Source organism: Antedon bifida, chromosome 1, assembly GCF_963402885.1.
Source record: "Antedon bifida chromosome 1, ecAntBifi1.1, whole genome shotgun sequence".
NCBI classification, from domain to species: Eukaryota; Metazoa; Echinodermata; class Crinoidea; order Comatulida; family Antedonidae; genus Antedon; species Antedon bifida.
Genome location: NC_136226.1, coordinates 30422830 through 30442701, shown reverse-complemented (window position 1 = coordinate 30442701; position 19872 = coordinate 30422830). Strand labels below are relative to the sequence as shown.

General features: G+C 29.7%; 1 protein-coding gene across 1 annotated transcript in view; it reads right to left on the bottom strand.

The window, feature by feature from the left end:
- Window positions 1-13950, bottom strand: part of LOC144849624 (dipeptidyl peptidase 4-like) — a 53212-nt gene extending 39262 nt beyond the window's left edge. The window contains exon 1 of the mRNA XM_078706597.1: window positions 13861-13950. Coding sequence (XP_078562723.1) covers window positions 13861-13950 — 90 coding nt within the window. The remainder of the gene's footprint in view (window positions 1-13860) is intronic.
- Between the last annotated feature and the right edge of the window lie 5922 nt (window positions 13951-19872).

Genomic DNA, 19872 nt, shown 5'->3' with positions numbered 1-19872 from the left:
GATGATTTTACAGGCCCCGGTGCACGATATAAAACATGTTGGCATCCTACGGCAAAAATGTTACTTTAACCGAGCAATTATTTCGATAAATTTGTTTTCGATTACAGGAAATGCATAAATACATAATACAAATCATTTTCACACAGTTTTTGATGATTATCGACAATAACTAGCTGGTTATGTAATTAGTAGTAAAATGTATTCATTTCAGAAACTCGTTATCCTAAATATGCGAGAATGCAGAAAGCGGAATGAGAAAAAACTAAATGAGTCAAGCTTCTACTTGGTGACATTTATGTCAAGTCAGTTGCTTTGTGACAATATTTTTCCAATATGCAAATAGTTAAGAGTGTACAGATCAAATAATTATATACTACTAATTCTCAATTTTGAGAATTACACTTTTTTTGTTGAATGCCATTTTAATGTCACATAATAGTTATTCACTTTGACCAAAAACTGGATCGAAAAAAAAATTATTTACCTGAAAAAATGTAATTTAAAGCAAAAAATACTTAAATTGTCTGTCAGACAATGGCTTTTGGTTAAAATTAACCATTTCTTTTGTCTTAAAATATTTATTTTAAAATTTTTTTTTTACAGAAGTGAATAACTTAATATTAAATGATTCAACCTGTTAGTGGCGGTTTCATCGCTGTTGGTTGTGAACTGAATAAAATAAAATTAAAATTAAATAGAACTGCAAAATGGCCTATTTAAAGTCTGATTTTATTAATCTTCATTTTTCATGTTTTTGTGGGACAATACATCTTTAAAATCAGACTTAATTGTGTAAGATAAGTTCTGTTTGGTGTGATAAGATATTCTACTTTCATTGTCTTGTGCTTCAGTTGGGATGTTAAGCCTTTGGTCTCTCAAACTAGACCAGTATGGGACAGCATCATCTTGTATGGATTTAATTTTAAAATTGTATATGAATATTTAATTCAGATCAAATCAACACATGGTTGTTCTTCCCTGGGGCCGTGCACAATGATATTCTTTAACAACATTTGACCATCTTCAATGTTTATCAATCATTGCATTTGCCAATGTTTCAATATATATGTAAATGAGAGACCTTTTTTCTTTTTTATAATGATTAACCTACATAAATATTATAGCTGAAAAGTTTGAATAAAATTAAAGTTAATATAATGGCCTCAACAACAAACAAATAATCACTTATGTGCACTATTATACCAATATCATATGCCTACCAAGGGAAATAAAGATAATGAATAGAATTTAATATGCTATCAAATTTATAACAGTAACTCATTGCATATAAATGAATGTATAGACTAATTGGTGTTATGTACCTCATTACAGTCATTTAAAATATAGTAATGTTCATTAGTCAAATAATTTGTTAAATTTATTTTATTTTTTACATATTATATTGTTTTTTTGTTTTTATGTAGATAAAAGATTTTTATTTGAATAGAAAGATATAATGCATTCTATTTAGTTTAACTTTTCTGGAAAAACTTTTCTGGAAAAACAGTTACTCCAAGAAGTAGAAAGACAATCAAAAAAACCTCAGGGAATACTCAAACGGTACCCAAACTGAAATGGTTGAAAGATAATTCAAAAACAATTAAATGAGTTAATATTAACTACACCGACTTTGACAAGTGACAGGCAACTGGAGACAAATAATTGAGGGCGCTATGTCGACGAACCAAACGTAATGATGATGATGATGCATACTAAATAGATATACCTACAATTGTGCAGAATGCATTTTTACAATTTGTTAGCATAAACCATCGCACCATCTAGTATTATCAAATCATTAGGTGTATAAAAACCATTTTAACAGTGAATGATAGAGGGCTCTCTATTCATTATTTTACAGCAGAAAAATAAGTACTACATATTTTTAAAAAACATAAATAAAATCAGTTTCAATTTGAATTACATTTGTTTGTTATTATTATGACAACGTGGTTTAACACGGAATTTATAGAGATTGGAATCTGTTCATTTTTACAAACGTATTACCGATACACTACAACAAAACACAGACTAATATATGTAGGCCTAGATATAATATAGAGATGAACAAATGAGGGCTCCCTACTCAATATTTGTAAAAGCTTAATACAATATGCTATCCAGAGGTAAGTACATACTAAAATTAGCTACCAAAAATGTGATGCATAAATAAATATAGATATATATAAATCAACACTACAGGCATAGAACAAATTATAAACCGCCTGGAGATATACTGAAAATTAATTAAGAAATGAGATATAAAGATGATATGATATAAAAATTGGTTATATATAAAATAGCAAATTAAATTCTTACAATACTTAGAATTGGCTCATTTCGCAACTTAGATTGTAATTATTTATTAAATATCACTTGGGGTCAGAAGACGCCATAGCTACCAATATTATAACATAATACATTTAATTATATCTTGATGTGTTATGTGACCTTTAATTTTTACACATGTTCCTTAGAATAAATTTTACATAAATATATAATGCAAACAATAAACACGTCACGAAATACAGTAATAAAAAACAAAATGGTTTCATATCATACTTGGGCTTATAATACATTAAGTATACCAGGGCCAATCCAATTGTCCCTATATAGTGGGTCTGATTAAGTGTTTGCCATAATGTCAAAACAAAGGAGGGAAATATACTGTATGCTTTTAGATAATAAAACAAATTTCTATAATTCAAGATGTATTGTCCCCCTGAAAAAATAATTGTTGAATATGCCATTTTAATGTCACATAATAGTTATCCACTTTGGCCAAAAATTGGACCAAACAAAAATTATTTACATGAAAAACTGTAATTTAAAGCAAAAAAAAGTCAAATTGGCTGCCAGCCAATGGATTTTTGGTTGAATTCAACCATTTATTTTGTCATTTTATAACTGAAAACATTATTTTTTGGGGTTTTTTTTCTACTTTGTTAAAACTACAAAATGGCAAATTAAAAGTCTGATTAATTAATCTTCATTTTTCATGTTTTTGGGGGACAATACATCTTTAAATATATCAAATAAGGGGACACCTCCGGGACCAATCCAAGTGTCCCTTTAATAGAGTGGGTCTGATTAAGTGTTGGCCATAATGTCAAAACAAAGTAAATATAATATAAACAATTTCTATAACTACAAATTTTAATTAAATTTTAAACATGGAATAATCATATAAAGGCATGATATCTATGAAAATATTATCTAGCAAGATTCGAACATCTGAACTTCTCAATAAAACAGACCAAAGCGGCAAACGCCCTCACAATCAGCGGTGGTTCCGACTGGTTTCATATTTTTTCTCAATTAACGTACTGAATGAAGTATTACGATGTCTACTTTTTTTTCAGGTCAATCGATATGAAACATGTCGATATGAATAACTTATTTGAGATGAAGTAATTAATAAAATGGCAATGAAGGTATTATATATCCCATTTAAGTAATAACATAATAATTGTCAAAGGACGACATTTAAGTGACATATAATTATGATTACATCCATTTAATTTAAAGCAAGGCTTTTACTGAATGGAATTAAGAAATGTGATAAAAATTAAAAGCATGCATGTTAGGAAATGGTTTAGCACGTTGACGTTGAATAAATCCTGACAGAATTCACCTACGAACCGCTATAAAAAATGACCTATAACAGCATTACAAGAACTGAACCTGATTAATCCAGAAAAGTCAAATACTGTAGATATATGCAATCACATACATGCCAACATCTAAAGTAAAAAAAAACGGGTGGTGTTTTTTTAGGTCAACAGCACCCTCTATCTATTATCGAGAGGTAAGGAGTGCAGTGAGTGATGTCACAAATGGTATCACATGGTGGCATTGTGAGGGGAATTCCTTTTTGTTAAGAAAAATTTTTAAAATGTTGACCACAGATGGTCGTACAATGGCTTAAATATCGTAAATTTGCTTGCTTGTAAACCTTTTTGTTATATTTTAATGCAGAATAAACAACACATATACATCAATATTTATATTTGTAATCCGGGAGAAAATGTGGAAAACGGGAGCACAATATTAGGCCAGGAGAAAAATATACCGTATCAAGAATAGTAGAAAATACTCCATTACCATCAATATCAAATAACACTGGGCCTACAAAATGCGATTTATACAATAAAAATTTTCAATATGTTGGATTTTAACTAGTCGCAAAATGTTAAAGCAGGAAGGAGTGAAATTTGTAATTTCACTCTTCCCTGGTTAAAGTAAAAATATTGAATTTCCATAAAACGTTTCAAGTCATCAATAAGAAAGAGAAGAAAGTAGGTCGTGTATTTATACACCCAAAAAGAAGACTTTTTCACCTGTTTTCACAAAAATTCTATCAAAACTGCTATAAAATATTCATGTAAAAATCATAATCTTGATAGATATAATTCCCTCATGTGTCAGAATATGAACAACTTCTTGTACAATGATGCAGTTTTATGCTTGTAATATCTCATATTACTATATATCATAACTCTATTATATCATAATTCTATTTAATAACTCAAATTTGCCTTGCTCTGACCACGGAGGTCCATGGTCTGACATAATTGATCTGAATTCACAGTAAATTAAAAACAGTAGTCGGTCATCTGTATGACAAGAAAAAAGAATATCTTAATGTGTTAACTTGTTCTCATCTATATCATTTACACATTTTCAATTTTACTTTCCATAATCTACGAAATATTGAAGTTCACTACAGGTTAACATAGATCTTTCTCCTCAATGCTTCTTCCATAATAATCATTACAATTATCAGATATTACATGATACAACTAATAACTGTGTGAAGAACGGAAGCGATTCATGTATTTTTAGAATCTAATATTTCATCATTCTAAAAGCATACAAAGCATTACTGATTAATTGCCAAGTATTAAGTAGCTCCACTATTTGCTATGTACACATGGTGAACATTATGTACGTTATATTATTTCTCGGTAATGTTTATTGTTCTTATAGAGTAAATCTTTATCATAGTTTACCTCCGCCAAGGAGGTATTTGTAGTCGATCGCGTGTGTCTATGTTTGTTTAGCAGGATTACTCAAAAAGTTATTGCAAGATCTTTACCAAAATAGGCAACCGGGGCTAGGGTCCCAATTCTGGACCACTTTTAATAATTATTTTCAGACCTGTTAGTGTTAAAAGATAGTAGACAATTTTCAAAAGCTGGTGAGCAGTCTTAAAGTAACAAGTAAACTGAAATTGCATTTTATCGAGAACTACTTGTCCAAAAAACTTTTTTTGTACAAGAGTTATAATTTGTGATTTGTAATTTTAGAACCTAATTTGATTTAATGTACAGGTTTTCTGATTTTTTTTTTTTCAAATTCATCCGTTTGTTTTTGCCATTGCTGTTCCATTGTTAGTCAACTGAAACTATTGTTAGTTGAAAGGCTGGTTACATCACCATATACACCAAATTCACATACACATGCTTGTAGTGAAATTAGACTAATCACACACAGCATTAAGACACAAAAATAAAAATAAATATTTTTCTGGTGAAATCTTATGTAAGAGAATTTTACAGTAGGCGGAGGTATGCACTCTCCTAGTTGCATTTGTTTCTGAAGCAAACACGGAAAATAGAAGCTATATTAACATTTAATATTCAGGTTTTGGTAGACAGTTTATTATAACTACACATACACACAGAGTATCTTGATATTAAATATGCGAAAAGAAAGTAAATCTAGAAACATGATTGCAGACGAACAGACCGTGACATATCATTAAAAAGAAATGAAATCGTAAAGTTCTGACTAAACTCATAAAATCCTATCAACATTCTACATGTGATCTTTTTCTCATTATACAAATTAATGTGCAAATAATTATATTTCTAGTAGTGGCCTAATTGCCTGCAACATTGTTTGTATAGCAGCCTAATACCAAACATGTACTTCACATCAACTTCAACTCAAAAAATAATTTCAGTTTTTAAAAATTCAGTGATGTATGAAATGATGAACACAAGTCTGAATTTCCAATAAACACATTAACCTAGTGTGAACACAGCTTTATAACAGGTGATCATAAACACATTAACCTAGTGCAGACACAGCTTTATAACAGGTGATCATAAACAAATTAACCTAGTGCGGACACAGCTTTATAACAGGTGATCATAAACAGATTAACCTAGTGCGGACACAGCTTTATAACAGGTGATCATAAACAGATTAACCTAGTGCGGACACAGCTTTACAACAGGTGATCATAAACAAATTAACCTAGTGCGAACACAGCTTTACAACAGGTGATCATAAACAGATTAACCTAGTGCGGACACAGCTTTACAACAGGTGATCATAAACAGATTAACCTAGTGTGGACACAGCTTTACAACAGGTGATCATAAACAGATTAACCTAGTGCGAACACAGTTTTATAACAGGTGAATTGTCCTGTCAGGCCATTAGTTTGTTTTTCTGAAAATGTTATTATTAATGCGATCTCCAGGAAATATATGAATTGGCAATTGCATTTTAAAGAAGATGTTTGTTTGTTTTGAATTGTAAAAGAGAGTAATTGTGAATGGTGGAAAATGTAAAAATCTCTATGGGTCTCTAACGTCGCATTAGTATATTGGCCTCTAATGTCTCATCAGTACACTGATTCACTATCTGCTATTCTACAAATGCTCAAATCCAATAATTACAAGATTATCTTTTACTTAAAGCTCTGTCTACACTATCAAATTAGTTTGACAAATATGATGTGCCCAAATATGGTAGTGATATTCCCAGATATGGTAGTGATATGACATCATCCTGTCCATATATGGGCACATCACATTTGTTTGTCACATAAAGTTTGATAGTGTAGACAGAGCTTTAGACAGGAACATTTTCACTGAATGTTATTGATAACCATGGTGAAAATGATGAATTGAAAATAATATGTATACTGTCAACCCTTGGAAAAGTATGGTGCGCATTTCACAACGCTTATTCTGCTTTACCGCTGACGAAAAATAAGTAAGGTTATTATCGACGTTGTTGCAAAGGTTTATATTTTATAATGAACAATAAAAATGTTAAACCCGGAGTGCCCCCTTTAAGCAGTTTATTAAATGAATTATAATATTTTCCCAAATTAGGAATATAATATTCCATTGTGTATTACCAAAACAAAGTGAATAAAGAAAAAAATGAAGATCAATACACTTTAATCAAAGCATAGAATTATTTTTTATATTGACAATTATCTAACAATATCCTTTATATGGGGCTGTTCTTTTCACGTCTAGTAATGCACAATGAACAATCGAGTTCCATGCTGTTTTTATATTAAATTAAAATAATATCAAATTCCAACAATAAAACTTACTACAATGTAGTAGATGTATTGTCCCCCAAAAACATGAAAAATGTAGATTAATAAAATCAGACCTTGAATTTATAGGCCATTTTGTTGTTATAACCAAGTTAATCACTTCCGTAGAAAAAAAAAATTAAAATGGCATATTCAACAAAACAAGTTTAAAAAAATTTTTTTTTTGGAGGACAATACATCTTTAAGTGATACAATAATAAATTTAACAATATTAAGTTATTTCTTATATTTAAAAAATAAAAATATACTTTAAATTAGAAAATTTAACTGTGAAAATGATCTTTATTTGTTTTTAAACTGAAGTTTGAAAAAGTAAAAGTTATTAAATTTAATTATAAATGTTGTCAGTGAAAAATATAATACTTGATGAAGGAGAATGTATCTAAAATGGAATGATTTATAGTTTGGTTTCATCACTAAGATCTGACAAAAAGTGAAGAACACGAGAACGTATAAAGCATATATTAACTTCCAAGCATTTTGATGAAAACGATATCTGTTATTAACTAAAGAGAACACTCTATATTCGCTTCTGAATTTACCATTATTTACATGTATTTAGTCAGACATCCATTAATCCCGATTTAACTGAGCATATCCATGGTGTCATACTTTCAAATGTTTTTCTTATATTAATATTTTATGCACACAATCTTCAGTGATATGTTAACCAAATGATCATGTTGATAATAAAAAATATAGTTCGCTGAGATAAACACACTATTACATTTTAATACACATAATCTAAAACATAGTTTCAATACAACAAAAATTGACTTTGAATTTCACAAAAACCCACAGATATAAAAGACCAACCAATAAACATGGTAAAAAATCAGATTAACTTGGAATATCATTTGTTTTTGATAGTACACTTTTAGTAAACATTTAATTTCATAAAATGTACAGTTTTCTATTAACGTAAAATTCATATGATGTATTACTGATTCAATTCTGGTTTTAAATATTAAAATTACTGTCAGTAATTGCATTTTCTAAAAGTATAAAACTAATAATAATTACTACTACAAGTTTATTGTAGTTACTGTTATAAAAAAAAACAAAAACATCAATATTAATCAATATGGTACAATTATCTGTATAGGCAAGGTCAAATGCTAAATTATTGCAATTGGATCATTTTTAGTGCAGACTTCTATAATGATAAAGATATATTTGTAAAAATGTACAAATATAGTACAGAAAGAACATGATTTCTCACTTTCAATGCTATATTTTACGCTAATCATAGCAAGTGTTTTATTTATCCCGACCCTATAACTGACAATACATTTTATTTCATCCTTTGCAGAAGTTCAAAGGAGTTCAAATCAAGTGACCAAACAACACCACAGCCTCATACCTGATTTTATATCACACCTCTAAAATATAATAATAATATCTAAAATATTACCATAATAATGTAATAAACATTTATGTTTTTTGAAATTCAAATTTATAAAATTTGTAACATCAACATAAAGTCTTTGATAGATAAACCACATGATTGAATTTCTCTAAGGATCTATCATCAACTTAAATTATAGAATAATTATCTAATTAGATACAGAAAAAAGAAACCACTTTTATATACCAGAGAAAAAAAAATAACAGCAACAAAATCATTCACAATTCAATATCAATTCAGATACCAAATACTTAGGTAAAAAAAAAAGTTTTTGTGTATACTAATAAAACACCAACCTGTCGTTCCTCTAGCATAAACATTTCCAATCAGGTAAAGCCCATGAAGAGTATTCAACTTTGTGATTGGACGTTAAAGACGCACTCTAATAAATACCGTTAGCTCCAGCGTGTAAATAAATATGCAAAATAATTGTAATGAGACGGAGCACAAGAAGCTATACAAGTTGTTAATCATCTTAAAAATCAATAGACAAAATCACAAGTATCTTGTGTTTTCTAACGAACATTACTTTACAACGATGATGATTGAATTGCTTACCTTCTCATCATCTTCCTCAACCAATGAATCTGAAATATTCGACACGTTATCCATAGTTAATCTTCTCCTCCTCACTCATTCAGTATCGATAACAAACTTCTTGTATACTTAATTTACCGGGGAAAATAGAGTTTGCCTACACTTATAATGCCAGGAGAGAACGCGATTGCAGTTGGGCTGAGAGAAAGGAGTGAATCAACACAACACGCTGCAAGTGTGATCGTGTGACAGAATAGCAATCAAAAAAGCAGTGGATCCAGCCTATACACTACCAGTTGACAGCTCATACTGAAAATCTTGAAATCTCCATAAGCAACCAAATATGACAGTATGACAATACTATAAGACTAGGATATAATTAAGTATACCAGCTGAGTTTGATTATATCACTGATATGAAAGCTTTATGTGTGCCATAATAATATCCAATCAGTAGGCATAAAACAGTTCTGCTTTTTTTAGATCTTTCATCCACTTTACTTGCTGTAATGTTCAACCTGTCAACGAGTTATAGCCCACATGTGGGCCATTCAAAATATCTTAGTTGTTACTGCCAACAATCTTACAAATCCAATAGCTTTCTAGTACATACAGCGGATGAGAACTTACCAAAATATCAAAGCATAATCACAGTATAAAATAATCTATTCCCCTAAAGAATGCGAAATGAAAAAGAAAACAGCAAGCAGGCTGACAACAAGGACAATTCAAAACGTTATAAAATATCTCATCTTATGACAGACACTGTGTAGTTATATTATTTGATGGCTAACCTTTCAGAACATTCTGCTCATAACTAATTCTACGCTGTAATCCACCGAGAATTGTAGAATAGTTTTCATGCAACTCAAAATAAGATACTAAAATATAAAAATATCATACAGAAGAAGTTGCTGATGGCCTCTGCGATTTAAATGTGTATCTATCTCTGATAATTTGGATACAATTCAAACTCTGGTGTTTTTATCAACACAATATTAATTCATTGGTTATTTCCAAATAGATGCAAGTACATTACATACACAGAACTAAAATAAAATATCATTCACAAGAAGTTGCTGATGTCCTCTGAGATTTAAATGTGTATCTATCTCTGATAATTTGGATACAATTCAAACAACTGTTGTGTATGTCCACACAATGGTAAATACATTGTTCATTTCCAAATAGATGCAAGTAAATTACACATCTAATTAGTATCTCATCTCAGCTGAAAGAAAGAACACTTGTAATACTCCAACTGTCGATCCAATGTGTTTTCTTTCAATCGCACTGTTAAATGAAGATGACGCCATTTGTCCTCCAAAATGAATTTAAACAGCAAAACCAGCAGTAGATTTATAACATATGGTATAAAATGTTATATAATGTTTTGTGACGATACGTTTACAAATAGACTATACAGGTTTTAATATTTTTTTAGAAAAAAAAGATACATGATTTTGTGACACTAACCAGGTCTACGAGTCATATCCACTGATTCTAGTTGGTCTATAAAAATGACTTTAAAGTAAAATTAGACTTCTTTTATGTTTAAACCATATAAACCATGCATCATTATGGTATATATATAATTATATATCTTAAATCAGTAAAATCTTGAGATGTCTAAGTTAAGATCATGTAGAACTACAGAGGGGGCTATATAGAAAATACTTAATCTGTCACCAAGTTATTAAGAATTCAAATCATTTAAAAAAAAATATATATTTAGGCAAATTGCCAAGGATAAGCGAAATTCATTCACTATCCTTCTTAAAGGTGGCAATCCTGTTCACAAGACAAACATATACACAAGATGCTCTACATAAACAATTATTAAGTCTTTGGGAGTGGAGTGAAAAAATCCTGACATATGATAGGACTTGAACCCAGGACCCTGGGTTTTTGTAGCCAAGCCACAACTCCACTCTGTCTATGTATTAGGTTTGTTTAAAAAAATAAGATTACTATTTTAAGAGAATGAGGATACAAGATTTGTCTATATACACGATTCCCCATTTTGAAACACGAAACTCTAGTGTTCATTAATATTATAATACAACACTTTAATTATACCAGTGTTAATGGATAGATGACAAAGTACAGTAATAGAGGCCAACTACGCCTGATAGAAAATAACAAATTATTGAAAAGGAGAAGAGTTATGGCGATGTTTTTGTCCTGTAGTGACAACAGCTGATGAAATAATAATATCAAGCACTATGGCATAAACAGTTAATTAACATAAAAAGTCATCAGCATCAGTTAATGAAGTACACATTCAGTAAAATATTTACCAGTACTATATACCACCAACATTTCGGATCTAGGGTATGTAGTTATACAAACTTTACCTAAAGGTGTGGTTGCTTCGGTGTTAAAAAATAGAAATAATTTTGAAGGTAATAATAATATTTATTGGTTACTCTCCTTTAAAACAGAGGAAAACTCTTGACCCATTCATTTGTTAAATCATATATTTAAGATGTGGTTGCTTCGATGTTAAAAAATAAAAATAATTTTGAAGGTAATAATAATAATATTTTATTTGATTACTCTCCTTTAAAACGGAGGAACACTCTCGACCCATACAAAATGTTTACAAAATATATTCATGCAGTAGGTATAAGGTATGACAACAAAAACTCAAAGTAAACAATATATGCATACAGACTTTATATAACAAAACTGCAATTTGTGTATAACTAGATTTTAGATAACATAGGTCTTTTGATTTTCAAGAATTTAGGACCTACATAAAATTTGTTTTAATTGTTTGTTGCCAGGTGAATTATATGGCAAAAGATAGGACATGGTCGCGACACCTAGAATAATAATAATAATGGTAGTCTTATATAGCGCCTAATACAATGTTTCTCGACACTTTACACACAAAAATGATCCATAAAATATCCTAAAATAAGAAGAAAAGCAGAGGAACCATTTACATCGATCCATTCTCCAGCACTTTGAATCTCCCATATGAGAGAGAGAAAGCATGTCTCAATGTCCATGCATGTGAATAAACAAACTCCGAAAGCTCTCTTACACTGGAGTCTCCCGCAAAGACTCGGGCACCTGCATACTTCACTGTATATACACTCACAGCACAGTACACTATATATTCAATTAATCATTACAGAACAGTGTGATTGTAACGTGTTAGATATTGCATAGCTAATGACCCCATACCAATTCACATTATGTTGCATACAACTGTTGGAGAAATTAATTAATTCAAATAAATGCGTTTAACACAATGCAAAGATCTTAATAGGATACCTGCCTATGCTGACCTCTATATAGCCTTCATTGCAGACATTATTTCGAAAATAAATATTGCAATGAATGAAATTTAACAGCGTTTAATGGTTTTTGTTTTCTCAGATAAAGATACAAAGTAGGGATCAGCTCCAAAACTTATCAGAGAATCAGATTTTGAAAAATAAAATGATTTATTGTTATACAATATAATAATTGTAGAAGAAAAGTTTTTTTTCCTCGAAAGAAAATTCTCTTCTATATTAGGATCCAAATGAAATTATTTCAAGAATATAATAATTGTTTGTTGTTATACAATAGCATCCCTATTAAGGGGACACCTTTGGGACACAACAGAGTATCCCCTAATTAAGTGTACACCTATTCAGTGGATGTGTGAGTAGGAAAAATGATTAAAGACTAAGGTTAAGTTCATAATTTCATTTTTAGGCTCCCCTTATTTAGGGCCGTTTGAAACTGTACACAAACAATGGAAACATACAGTATATAGCGATATTGGGAAAATCAAGGTGTAGGTATCTATAGGAAAAGTCTGTGTATTTACATATTTAAGAGGACAATGAATAACAAAACAAATTTACAATGTAAGTAACAGTAAAATAAATCAATCAGGCGTCCTAATGTTGTGAAACCTCTAACTAAGCGCTACATATCATTACCCATCAATTTCAGATCAAACTACACTTATGGAAATATACTCCCATAATGCAGCTAGTAATCAGCGCAAAGTTGTGTCTTGACCTTATCAGGTACCCATTTGTACTCCTGGGTGGAGAGATGCAAACTTACGTGTCTTGCCAAGTATCAAGCAATTCGACAAACGTTCGATTCGAACCCACGGTCAGTAGCCCAACACGCCCTTATCTCAACATCACCATTATATAACTAATAACTACCAGAATATTATTATTATTATTAATTTTTTTATTTATTTCAACCATCATTGTATCATTCTCATCATAATTGTCACCAAACATACTGATTTATATTCATACCTTAATTTTTTTATAAATAAATCACTAATATTCTCTTAAATCATCTTTTGTTTAACAAATTGAAAAACAAATGAAACATGTCTACATTGTCACAGAAACAGATTTAATCTAAGACTACAAAAAAATACATACATATGGCACACACAACAATGTAAAAACACTAAATTCTAACACAATACTAAATATATTTTCTGTATTCATCACAGAATAGAATATAATTTGAAATCGTATTAAAAAAAATAGCCTAGCAAAATCAAAACAACTTACTTTGATATTTAAATTCATGTGTACATGAAAATTTGACGTTGAGCCCGATGAAGATTTTGCAGCAATAGCTTTTGAAAATGACTGGCCCATCTTCTCTACTAAAATGTTAACAATATTACAAGGCTTCTACAGATTTTCAATGTACTCCTTGACCTCTTGTTAAATTATATTCTTTTGTTGCGAGAGAGAGAGAGAGAATGACGGAAGGAAGAATACTGTACACGTTTACTTGGTTTTGCACTAATGAATGCAAAATAGAGCGAATATACCTGTAGCTAATGCACTGATTTAGGCTTGACGTCAAACTATTAGGCATACAGATTTCAATTGTAAGATGAATATGTACAATTTTAAACGACTTAACAAATCTGTTGTCTGACGCAAATCAACAAGCGAATTCCATTAAAAAAAAAAACACCGCACAAGATAAAGCTGAATATACCATAGGTCAATAAAATTCACTCTTTTATATGGAAATGTCTGCTCTTTGTTCAAACTCTTCATAAAACAATATTCACAGAAAACATGTGCTAACAAATGCGTAATAATTCATTTGAGATTACTGTTGACTAGAAAACCGATTATCATATGTTTCAGCAGAAATATGCAGTGCGGTTAATAAATCTGATATTAAATTAATAACACACAAAAATAAAATCGATAATAATGATGCTTCCAGTATTTTCCTCTCGTATCGATTGACAAAAAATACAAACAAATAAAGGCTACCATATTGGCTAATAGTAACGAGGCTAATTAAAAGTCACAGTTTAAAATGCAGATTAAAATAATCTGTTGAGATATAGAGTGCACTCATTAAAAGCACTTACTGGAATTGTTCGCAATCTGTGTAGATTTGAAACTACTCATTATAATGTTTGTCAAGTCAAAATCATGTATTTTTACATAAAATAAACTAAATAAGATTTACAAACAATTTTCTTAATATTTATAAATCCAAAGGCAAATTACTGACAAAATGACGATGCTGTGGATATCAGTGGTTGGATCTCAATGAAGATACAAAATAAAATAAGCACTGAAAAAAATGACAATGCTGTGGGTATCAGTGAATCTCAATGAAGATACAAAATAAAATAGGCACTGAAAAAATGACAATGCTGTGGGTATCAGTGGCTGGATCACAATGGAGATACAAAATAAAATAAGAACTGAAAAAATGACAATGCTGTGAGAATCAGTGGCTGGATCTCAATGGAGATACAAAATAAAATAATCACTGAAAAATGACAATGCTGTTGGTATCAGTGGCTGGATCTCAATGAAGATACAAATAAAATTAAGCAAAAAGCTAAATCAAACGGTAAACTAAACAGCCTGGAAGAATATGCCTAAAATTAATATACGTACAAATTTACATCAATTGAATTTGAATATTTCTGAATAGATTTATAAATAAATGTATATGGCCAGAGGATAGATTTAAGCAAACAAACTAATTCCATCATCATTTATATGAAAATCAATAATATGAAGAAATAGATAATTCTAATACCATAAATTGGTTAATCACAAAATTTGAATTTAAATACATAATACTCGCACTCAATATTTATCTTAGGTCAGCGTACTTATGAAATTATGTTTAATATGATTCTCAAAGACATACTACAGTGTTGTTTAATAAAGGCTGCAATGCAAAACAAATCTCCAAGGGAATAGTTATATTATTGGCATCAACATTCTATTATTCAACTACTTGACTAGATTAAGTGTAATATATACAAGCTAAATGCAAGAACAGCACCCAAATTGGTTAATTAAGTGGAGGCCTGAAAATAACTTTTAATCGGTAAAAAAATACTTATTTGGACAATAAATTAAATTCATGTGTTTATTTAGGAGGTCGGAGAGTCACTCGATAGTGTTTTGTTTCACTTTTTTACCATCCCGTCCACCCCCTAAAGTGCTCTGTACCTTGTGAATTTTATTATTTATAAATAGACGAAATAAATGAAATGAAATATTATTTCTCATATCTGGAAAACAAATATCATGACATCTTTTTTAAAGTAAATCTTGAATCTTTAATCACCAAACTATAAAACATAACTACACCAATCTCATGTATACAAATAAATATTTGTACTTTACAATTATTCAAAATATGAAATATCTAATTATCTTAATTATGCCAAGCAAAATGAATTTCCAATTTTCTTGAATAACGTATTTAGTTTCTAGTCTAATAAGATACATTATACCATTTTCCATTATTTTAATCATATTCAATAGTAATGTAATATTATGTCAAACATTTGCCTTTCACAAAGGAGGTATGGTTTTATTTTGATAAATTAATATCAAAGCACACTAGCTTTCAATTTTGTTTGCTTTTTGTGCTTTCGAAATCCAAAACCATTAACGTTCATGTTTAAACAACCTGTTTAAACACAAAGTGTTCACAAGACAATGTCAAATTTATTACATTTTAAACAAACATCGATGTTATCATAAAAATGTTATATATTGCCATAATTAGTTGGTATTATATAACACCTCAATAAATTCCTGTCGTTTGATTGGACAAGTATGGGTCACAAGCCGTGCAACAGTACGCACTATCGAACGGTCAATAGTACTTTTTTTCATGTATATCATTCACCTCATGCCATTATTTGTACCATTACACTCGTAAACATTCATTATTTGTATATTGTTATATGCTTGTTTTTGTTTTCTTTCGACAATAATGGGAAATGAATTCATCCATGAAAACATAAAGAATGAAATTTATAGGCCTACTCATTTAAAATTTGGAATGAAATTAAGTTCAAGCTTGTCCTCAATGAAAAGCAACAAGCAAATCAAAATGAAGCATTTAAACTCAACCAGGAAAGCTGAATCACTCGCCACATTCAAACTACTCAAATCTCATCCCAATAGTCACTCTAAAGCTAAATAATTAATCAATGCCCTAATTATTGTTAGATTAGTTGTTTTAATTAGAGAGATTTAATAAAGCTTGCAATCAAGTCAAGAATGCAAAAATTAATTTATAATAAAACTATTAATTAATATTAGTTTGATAGTTATTCGGGTTAAGCTCTGTCTACACTATCAAACTTTATGTGACAAAAACATGTGATGGCCCAAATATGGACACAATGATGTCATATCACTACCATATTTGGGAATATCACTACCATATTTGGGCACATCACACTTTTTTTGTCAAACTAGTTTGATAGTGTAGACAGAGCTTTAGAAAACAAGTAAAAAAAGCAGTAAAGACATTGTTACCAGGTGAATCTTGAATCCAACTGATAAATAAAAATAAATATTAGAATCACTTAGCAGAAAACTTTTTGATAAAGTTTTAAAAAATATAGAAATATATATATAGTAAGAATACTGTTGAACAGTTTTGGAAAAAAATAACAAAACTTTTTCCAAGAATCTGATACAATATGGTATAATAAACAGAGATTACTGCCTGGTCGGTGATTATCATCCAATTCCCTGCAAGCAGATTTGCGTCCTTTTTAATACTTTTGCTAATTATTTCTTTAAACTAATGATATTGAGTTTAAATGAATAATAGTAAAAAAGCAACTTACATATTTCATGGGTTTTAAACTTTCCGCTAGATTCATTGGTATTGTAGAAATTCCTCAAATTCTCCAAAAAATATTGATATATCGCGAAGTTGTTTTTCACCTTTAAAATTTTACTTGCGAGATTCTGATTATAACATCTCACTATATGATATTCATTCGCTCTGCTCAGAAATACAAATCCAATTGAGATTTTTTTTAAAAACTCTGATATTTTATTTGAACTTCTTTACTTTAAGCAATTTTAAATCCAATGTTGGAACAAGACATATACATGTCAGTGTAGTTAATGCAAAAGTAAAGAATGCTGCTGACAGTAATCTGGTGCCTAGCTAGTTGTGTTCCACTGGTAATTACTGACAGCAGATTCCTAGTGTATGGCACGTCGCTACTATAAACATATTGTAATTGCCTTTTGCTTCATAGATTGCAGGGTACAACCTCACTAATCACCAAAGGTAGGGGAGATTGAATATAAGACGGACGGCTATTATTCTTATATTTATTTTGCATCTCAAACAATTTGGCAGATTGTCGGGAGGCGTACGTAATGGAGATAAGGCTTGTCCTCATTTTGCATATGTTAACCTAAAGATAATCTAATAACTGCGTTATTCGTGGGATAATCGCATTACCTTAAACGAGTACATCACGTTCAGCTTTCTACAAAACACATTGAATATATTAATCATAATCAATTATACTTAATTTAATTTCAAATCCTATAAAGAATATATTTAGAACAAATTAATCTTAATATCGGATGGCTTCACCTGGTAAATTGTATTTATAATCAATGTTGTTTTGTACCTTTGATGGATTTGTTAATATTGCAGACAAAAAAAACTAAAATATGCATCAAAGCAAGCAAAGAAGGATCTTAATTTGAATGAAACAGCTCAAATTAGAATCTAATTAAACTAAATTCTATCGGAACATAATTGAAGGATTAATTGTCATTAAAACATGTCAAATAAATAAATAGAAATCAAAATAAACGTTTTTGAATATGAATGCAATTAATCAATCAAATAACAAGTAATGTTCAGTGTTTTTATCGTCGACAAATATCTATAAGTGAACCGATTATTGATATGTACAGTAGCAAATAGTGAAAATGTGAAATGTAAAAATGTCTGGTGTCAGACAATCAACAATTCTGCTTTAAAAACCCCTTGATGCCAAATACAATATTCCTAATCACGAAAGCAAAAAGCATTGTAACTAACTTTCAAATATAAATCAAAGCAGAAAAAGAAAGTCTCTAATATGGCATTGCTTAATTGGAAAGAATTGTAACATGCATAGTATACAGTTCAGTTTTAGATTGAAGTGAAATTGAAAATTATACAAAAACAAATTGGACAAATTATTTATTATTATTACCAAGAAATAACCTTTTAAAAGCAAAAATTCAATAAAAACTCATTCCATATGATCTTTTATGACATTTAAATAACCTCATCTCAAATGTTTTTTATGCACAATGCTATAATATTATTTTGCTATACATCTTTGATTTGGTTGCAAACGTAGTTAAAAACCTGCCGGCAATCATCCAAATTGAAATGACAAATTAACCGAGGGAAGCCATTTCAGATAATAACTTAAGCGATCTAAAGAATATATAAAATGTTTAACCTTTAAAGGAAGACTTGCAACAAAATATATGCAAGCTTAAAGAAAGATTCCCTATCAGAGACTAAATATGGTAGTGATATGCACAAATATGGTAGTGATATGCACAAATATGGTAGTGATATGACATCATCATGTCCATATGGGCACATCTCTTTTTTAGTTACCTAAAGTTTGATAGTGTAGACAGAGCTTTAAACATATCCCTGGCACAACTTTACTACTGTTACTACACAGGGAAATTAAAGATGTATGTCTTCTAAAACATAAAAAGTAAAGATAAATAAAATCAAATTTTGAATAGGCTATTTTTTAGTTATTCTCTTTCTGAAAAAAAAAAGGACCAACAAAATAAATTATATTTTTTGTTTAAAATTATTTTTAACACCAATATACTTAGATCACTCATAGGCCTACTATAGATAAACATTAAAATTGACAAGTAATATTTTGTCCTTCAATAATCAATATCAATCAATACAAAAATGACAATAACATATAAATAATATTCACCTAATAATAAGGCATACTAATGATCTATAGATTTCTAGACTATAATTAGAATTGTTCTTTATTGTCTGAAAGTAAACTTACGTATGTCTTGAACATTATGGTATGACAAATTACCGCACTCTAATCTGCAAATAAACTGCTCAAAAATCAAGTAGAGTCTACTCTGATGTACATCATGCGGTACAATAATGAAATTCATCACACGAAAGCCATTGGGAGAAGAAGAAGAAACTATAAGAAGACTTAATGATACACAATATTCAATGTATTTTTTTTTTCAAAT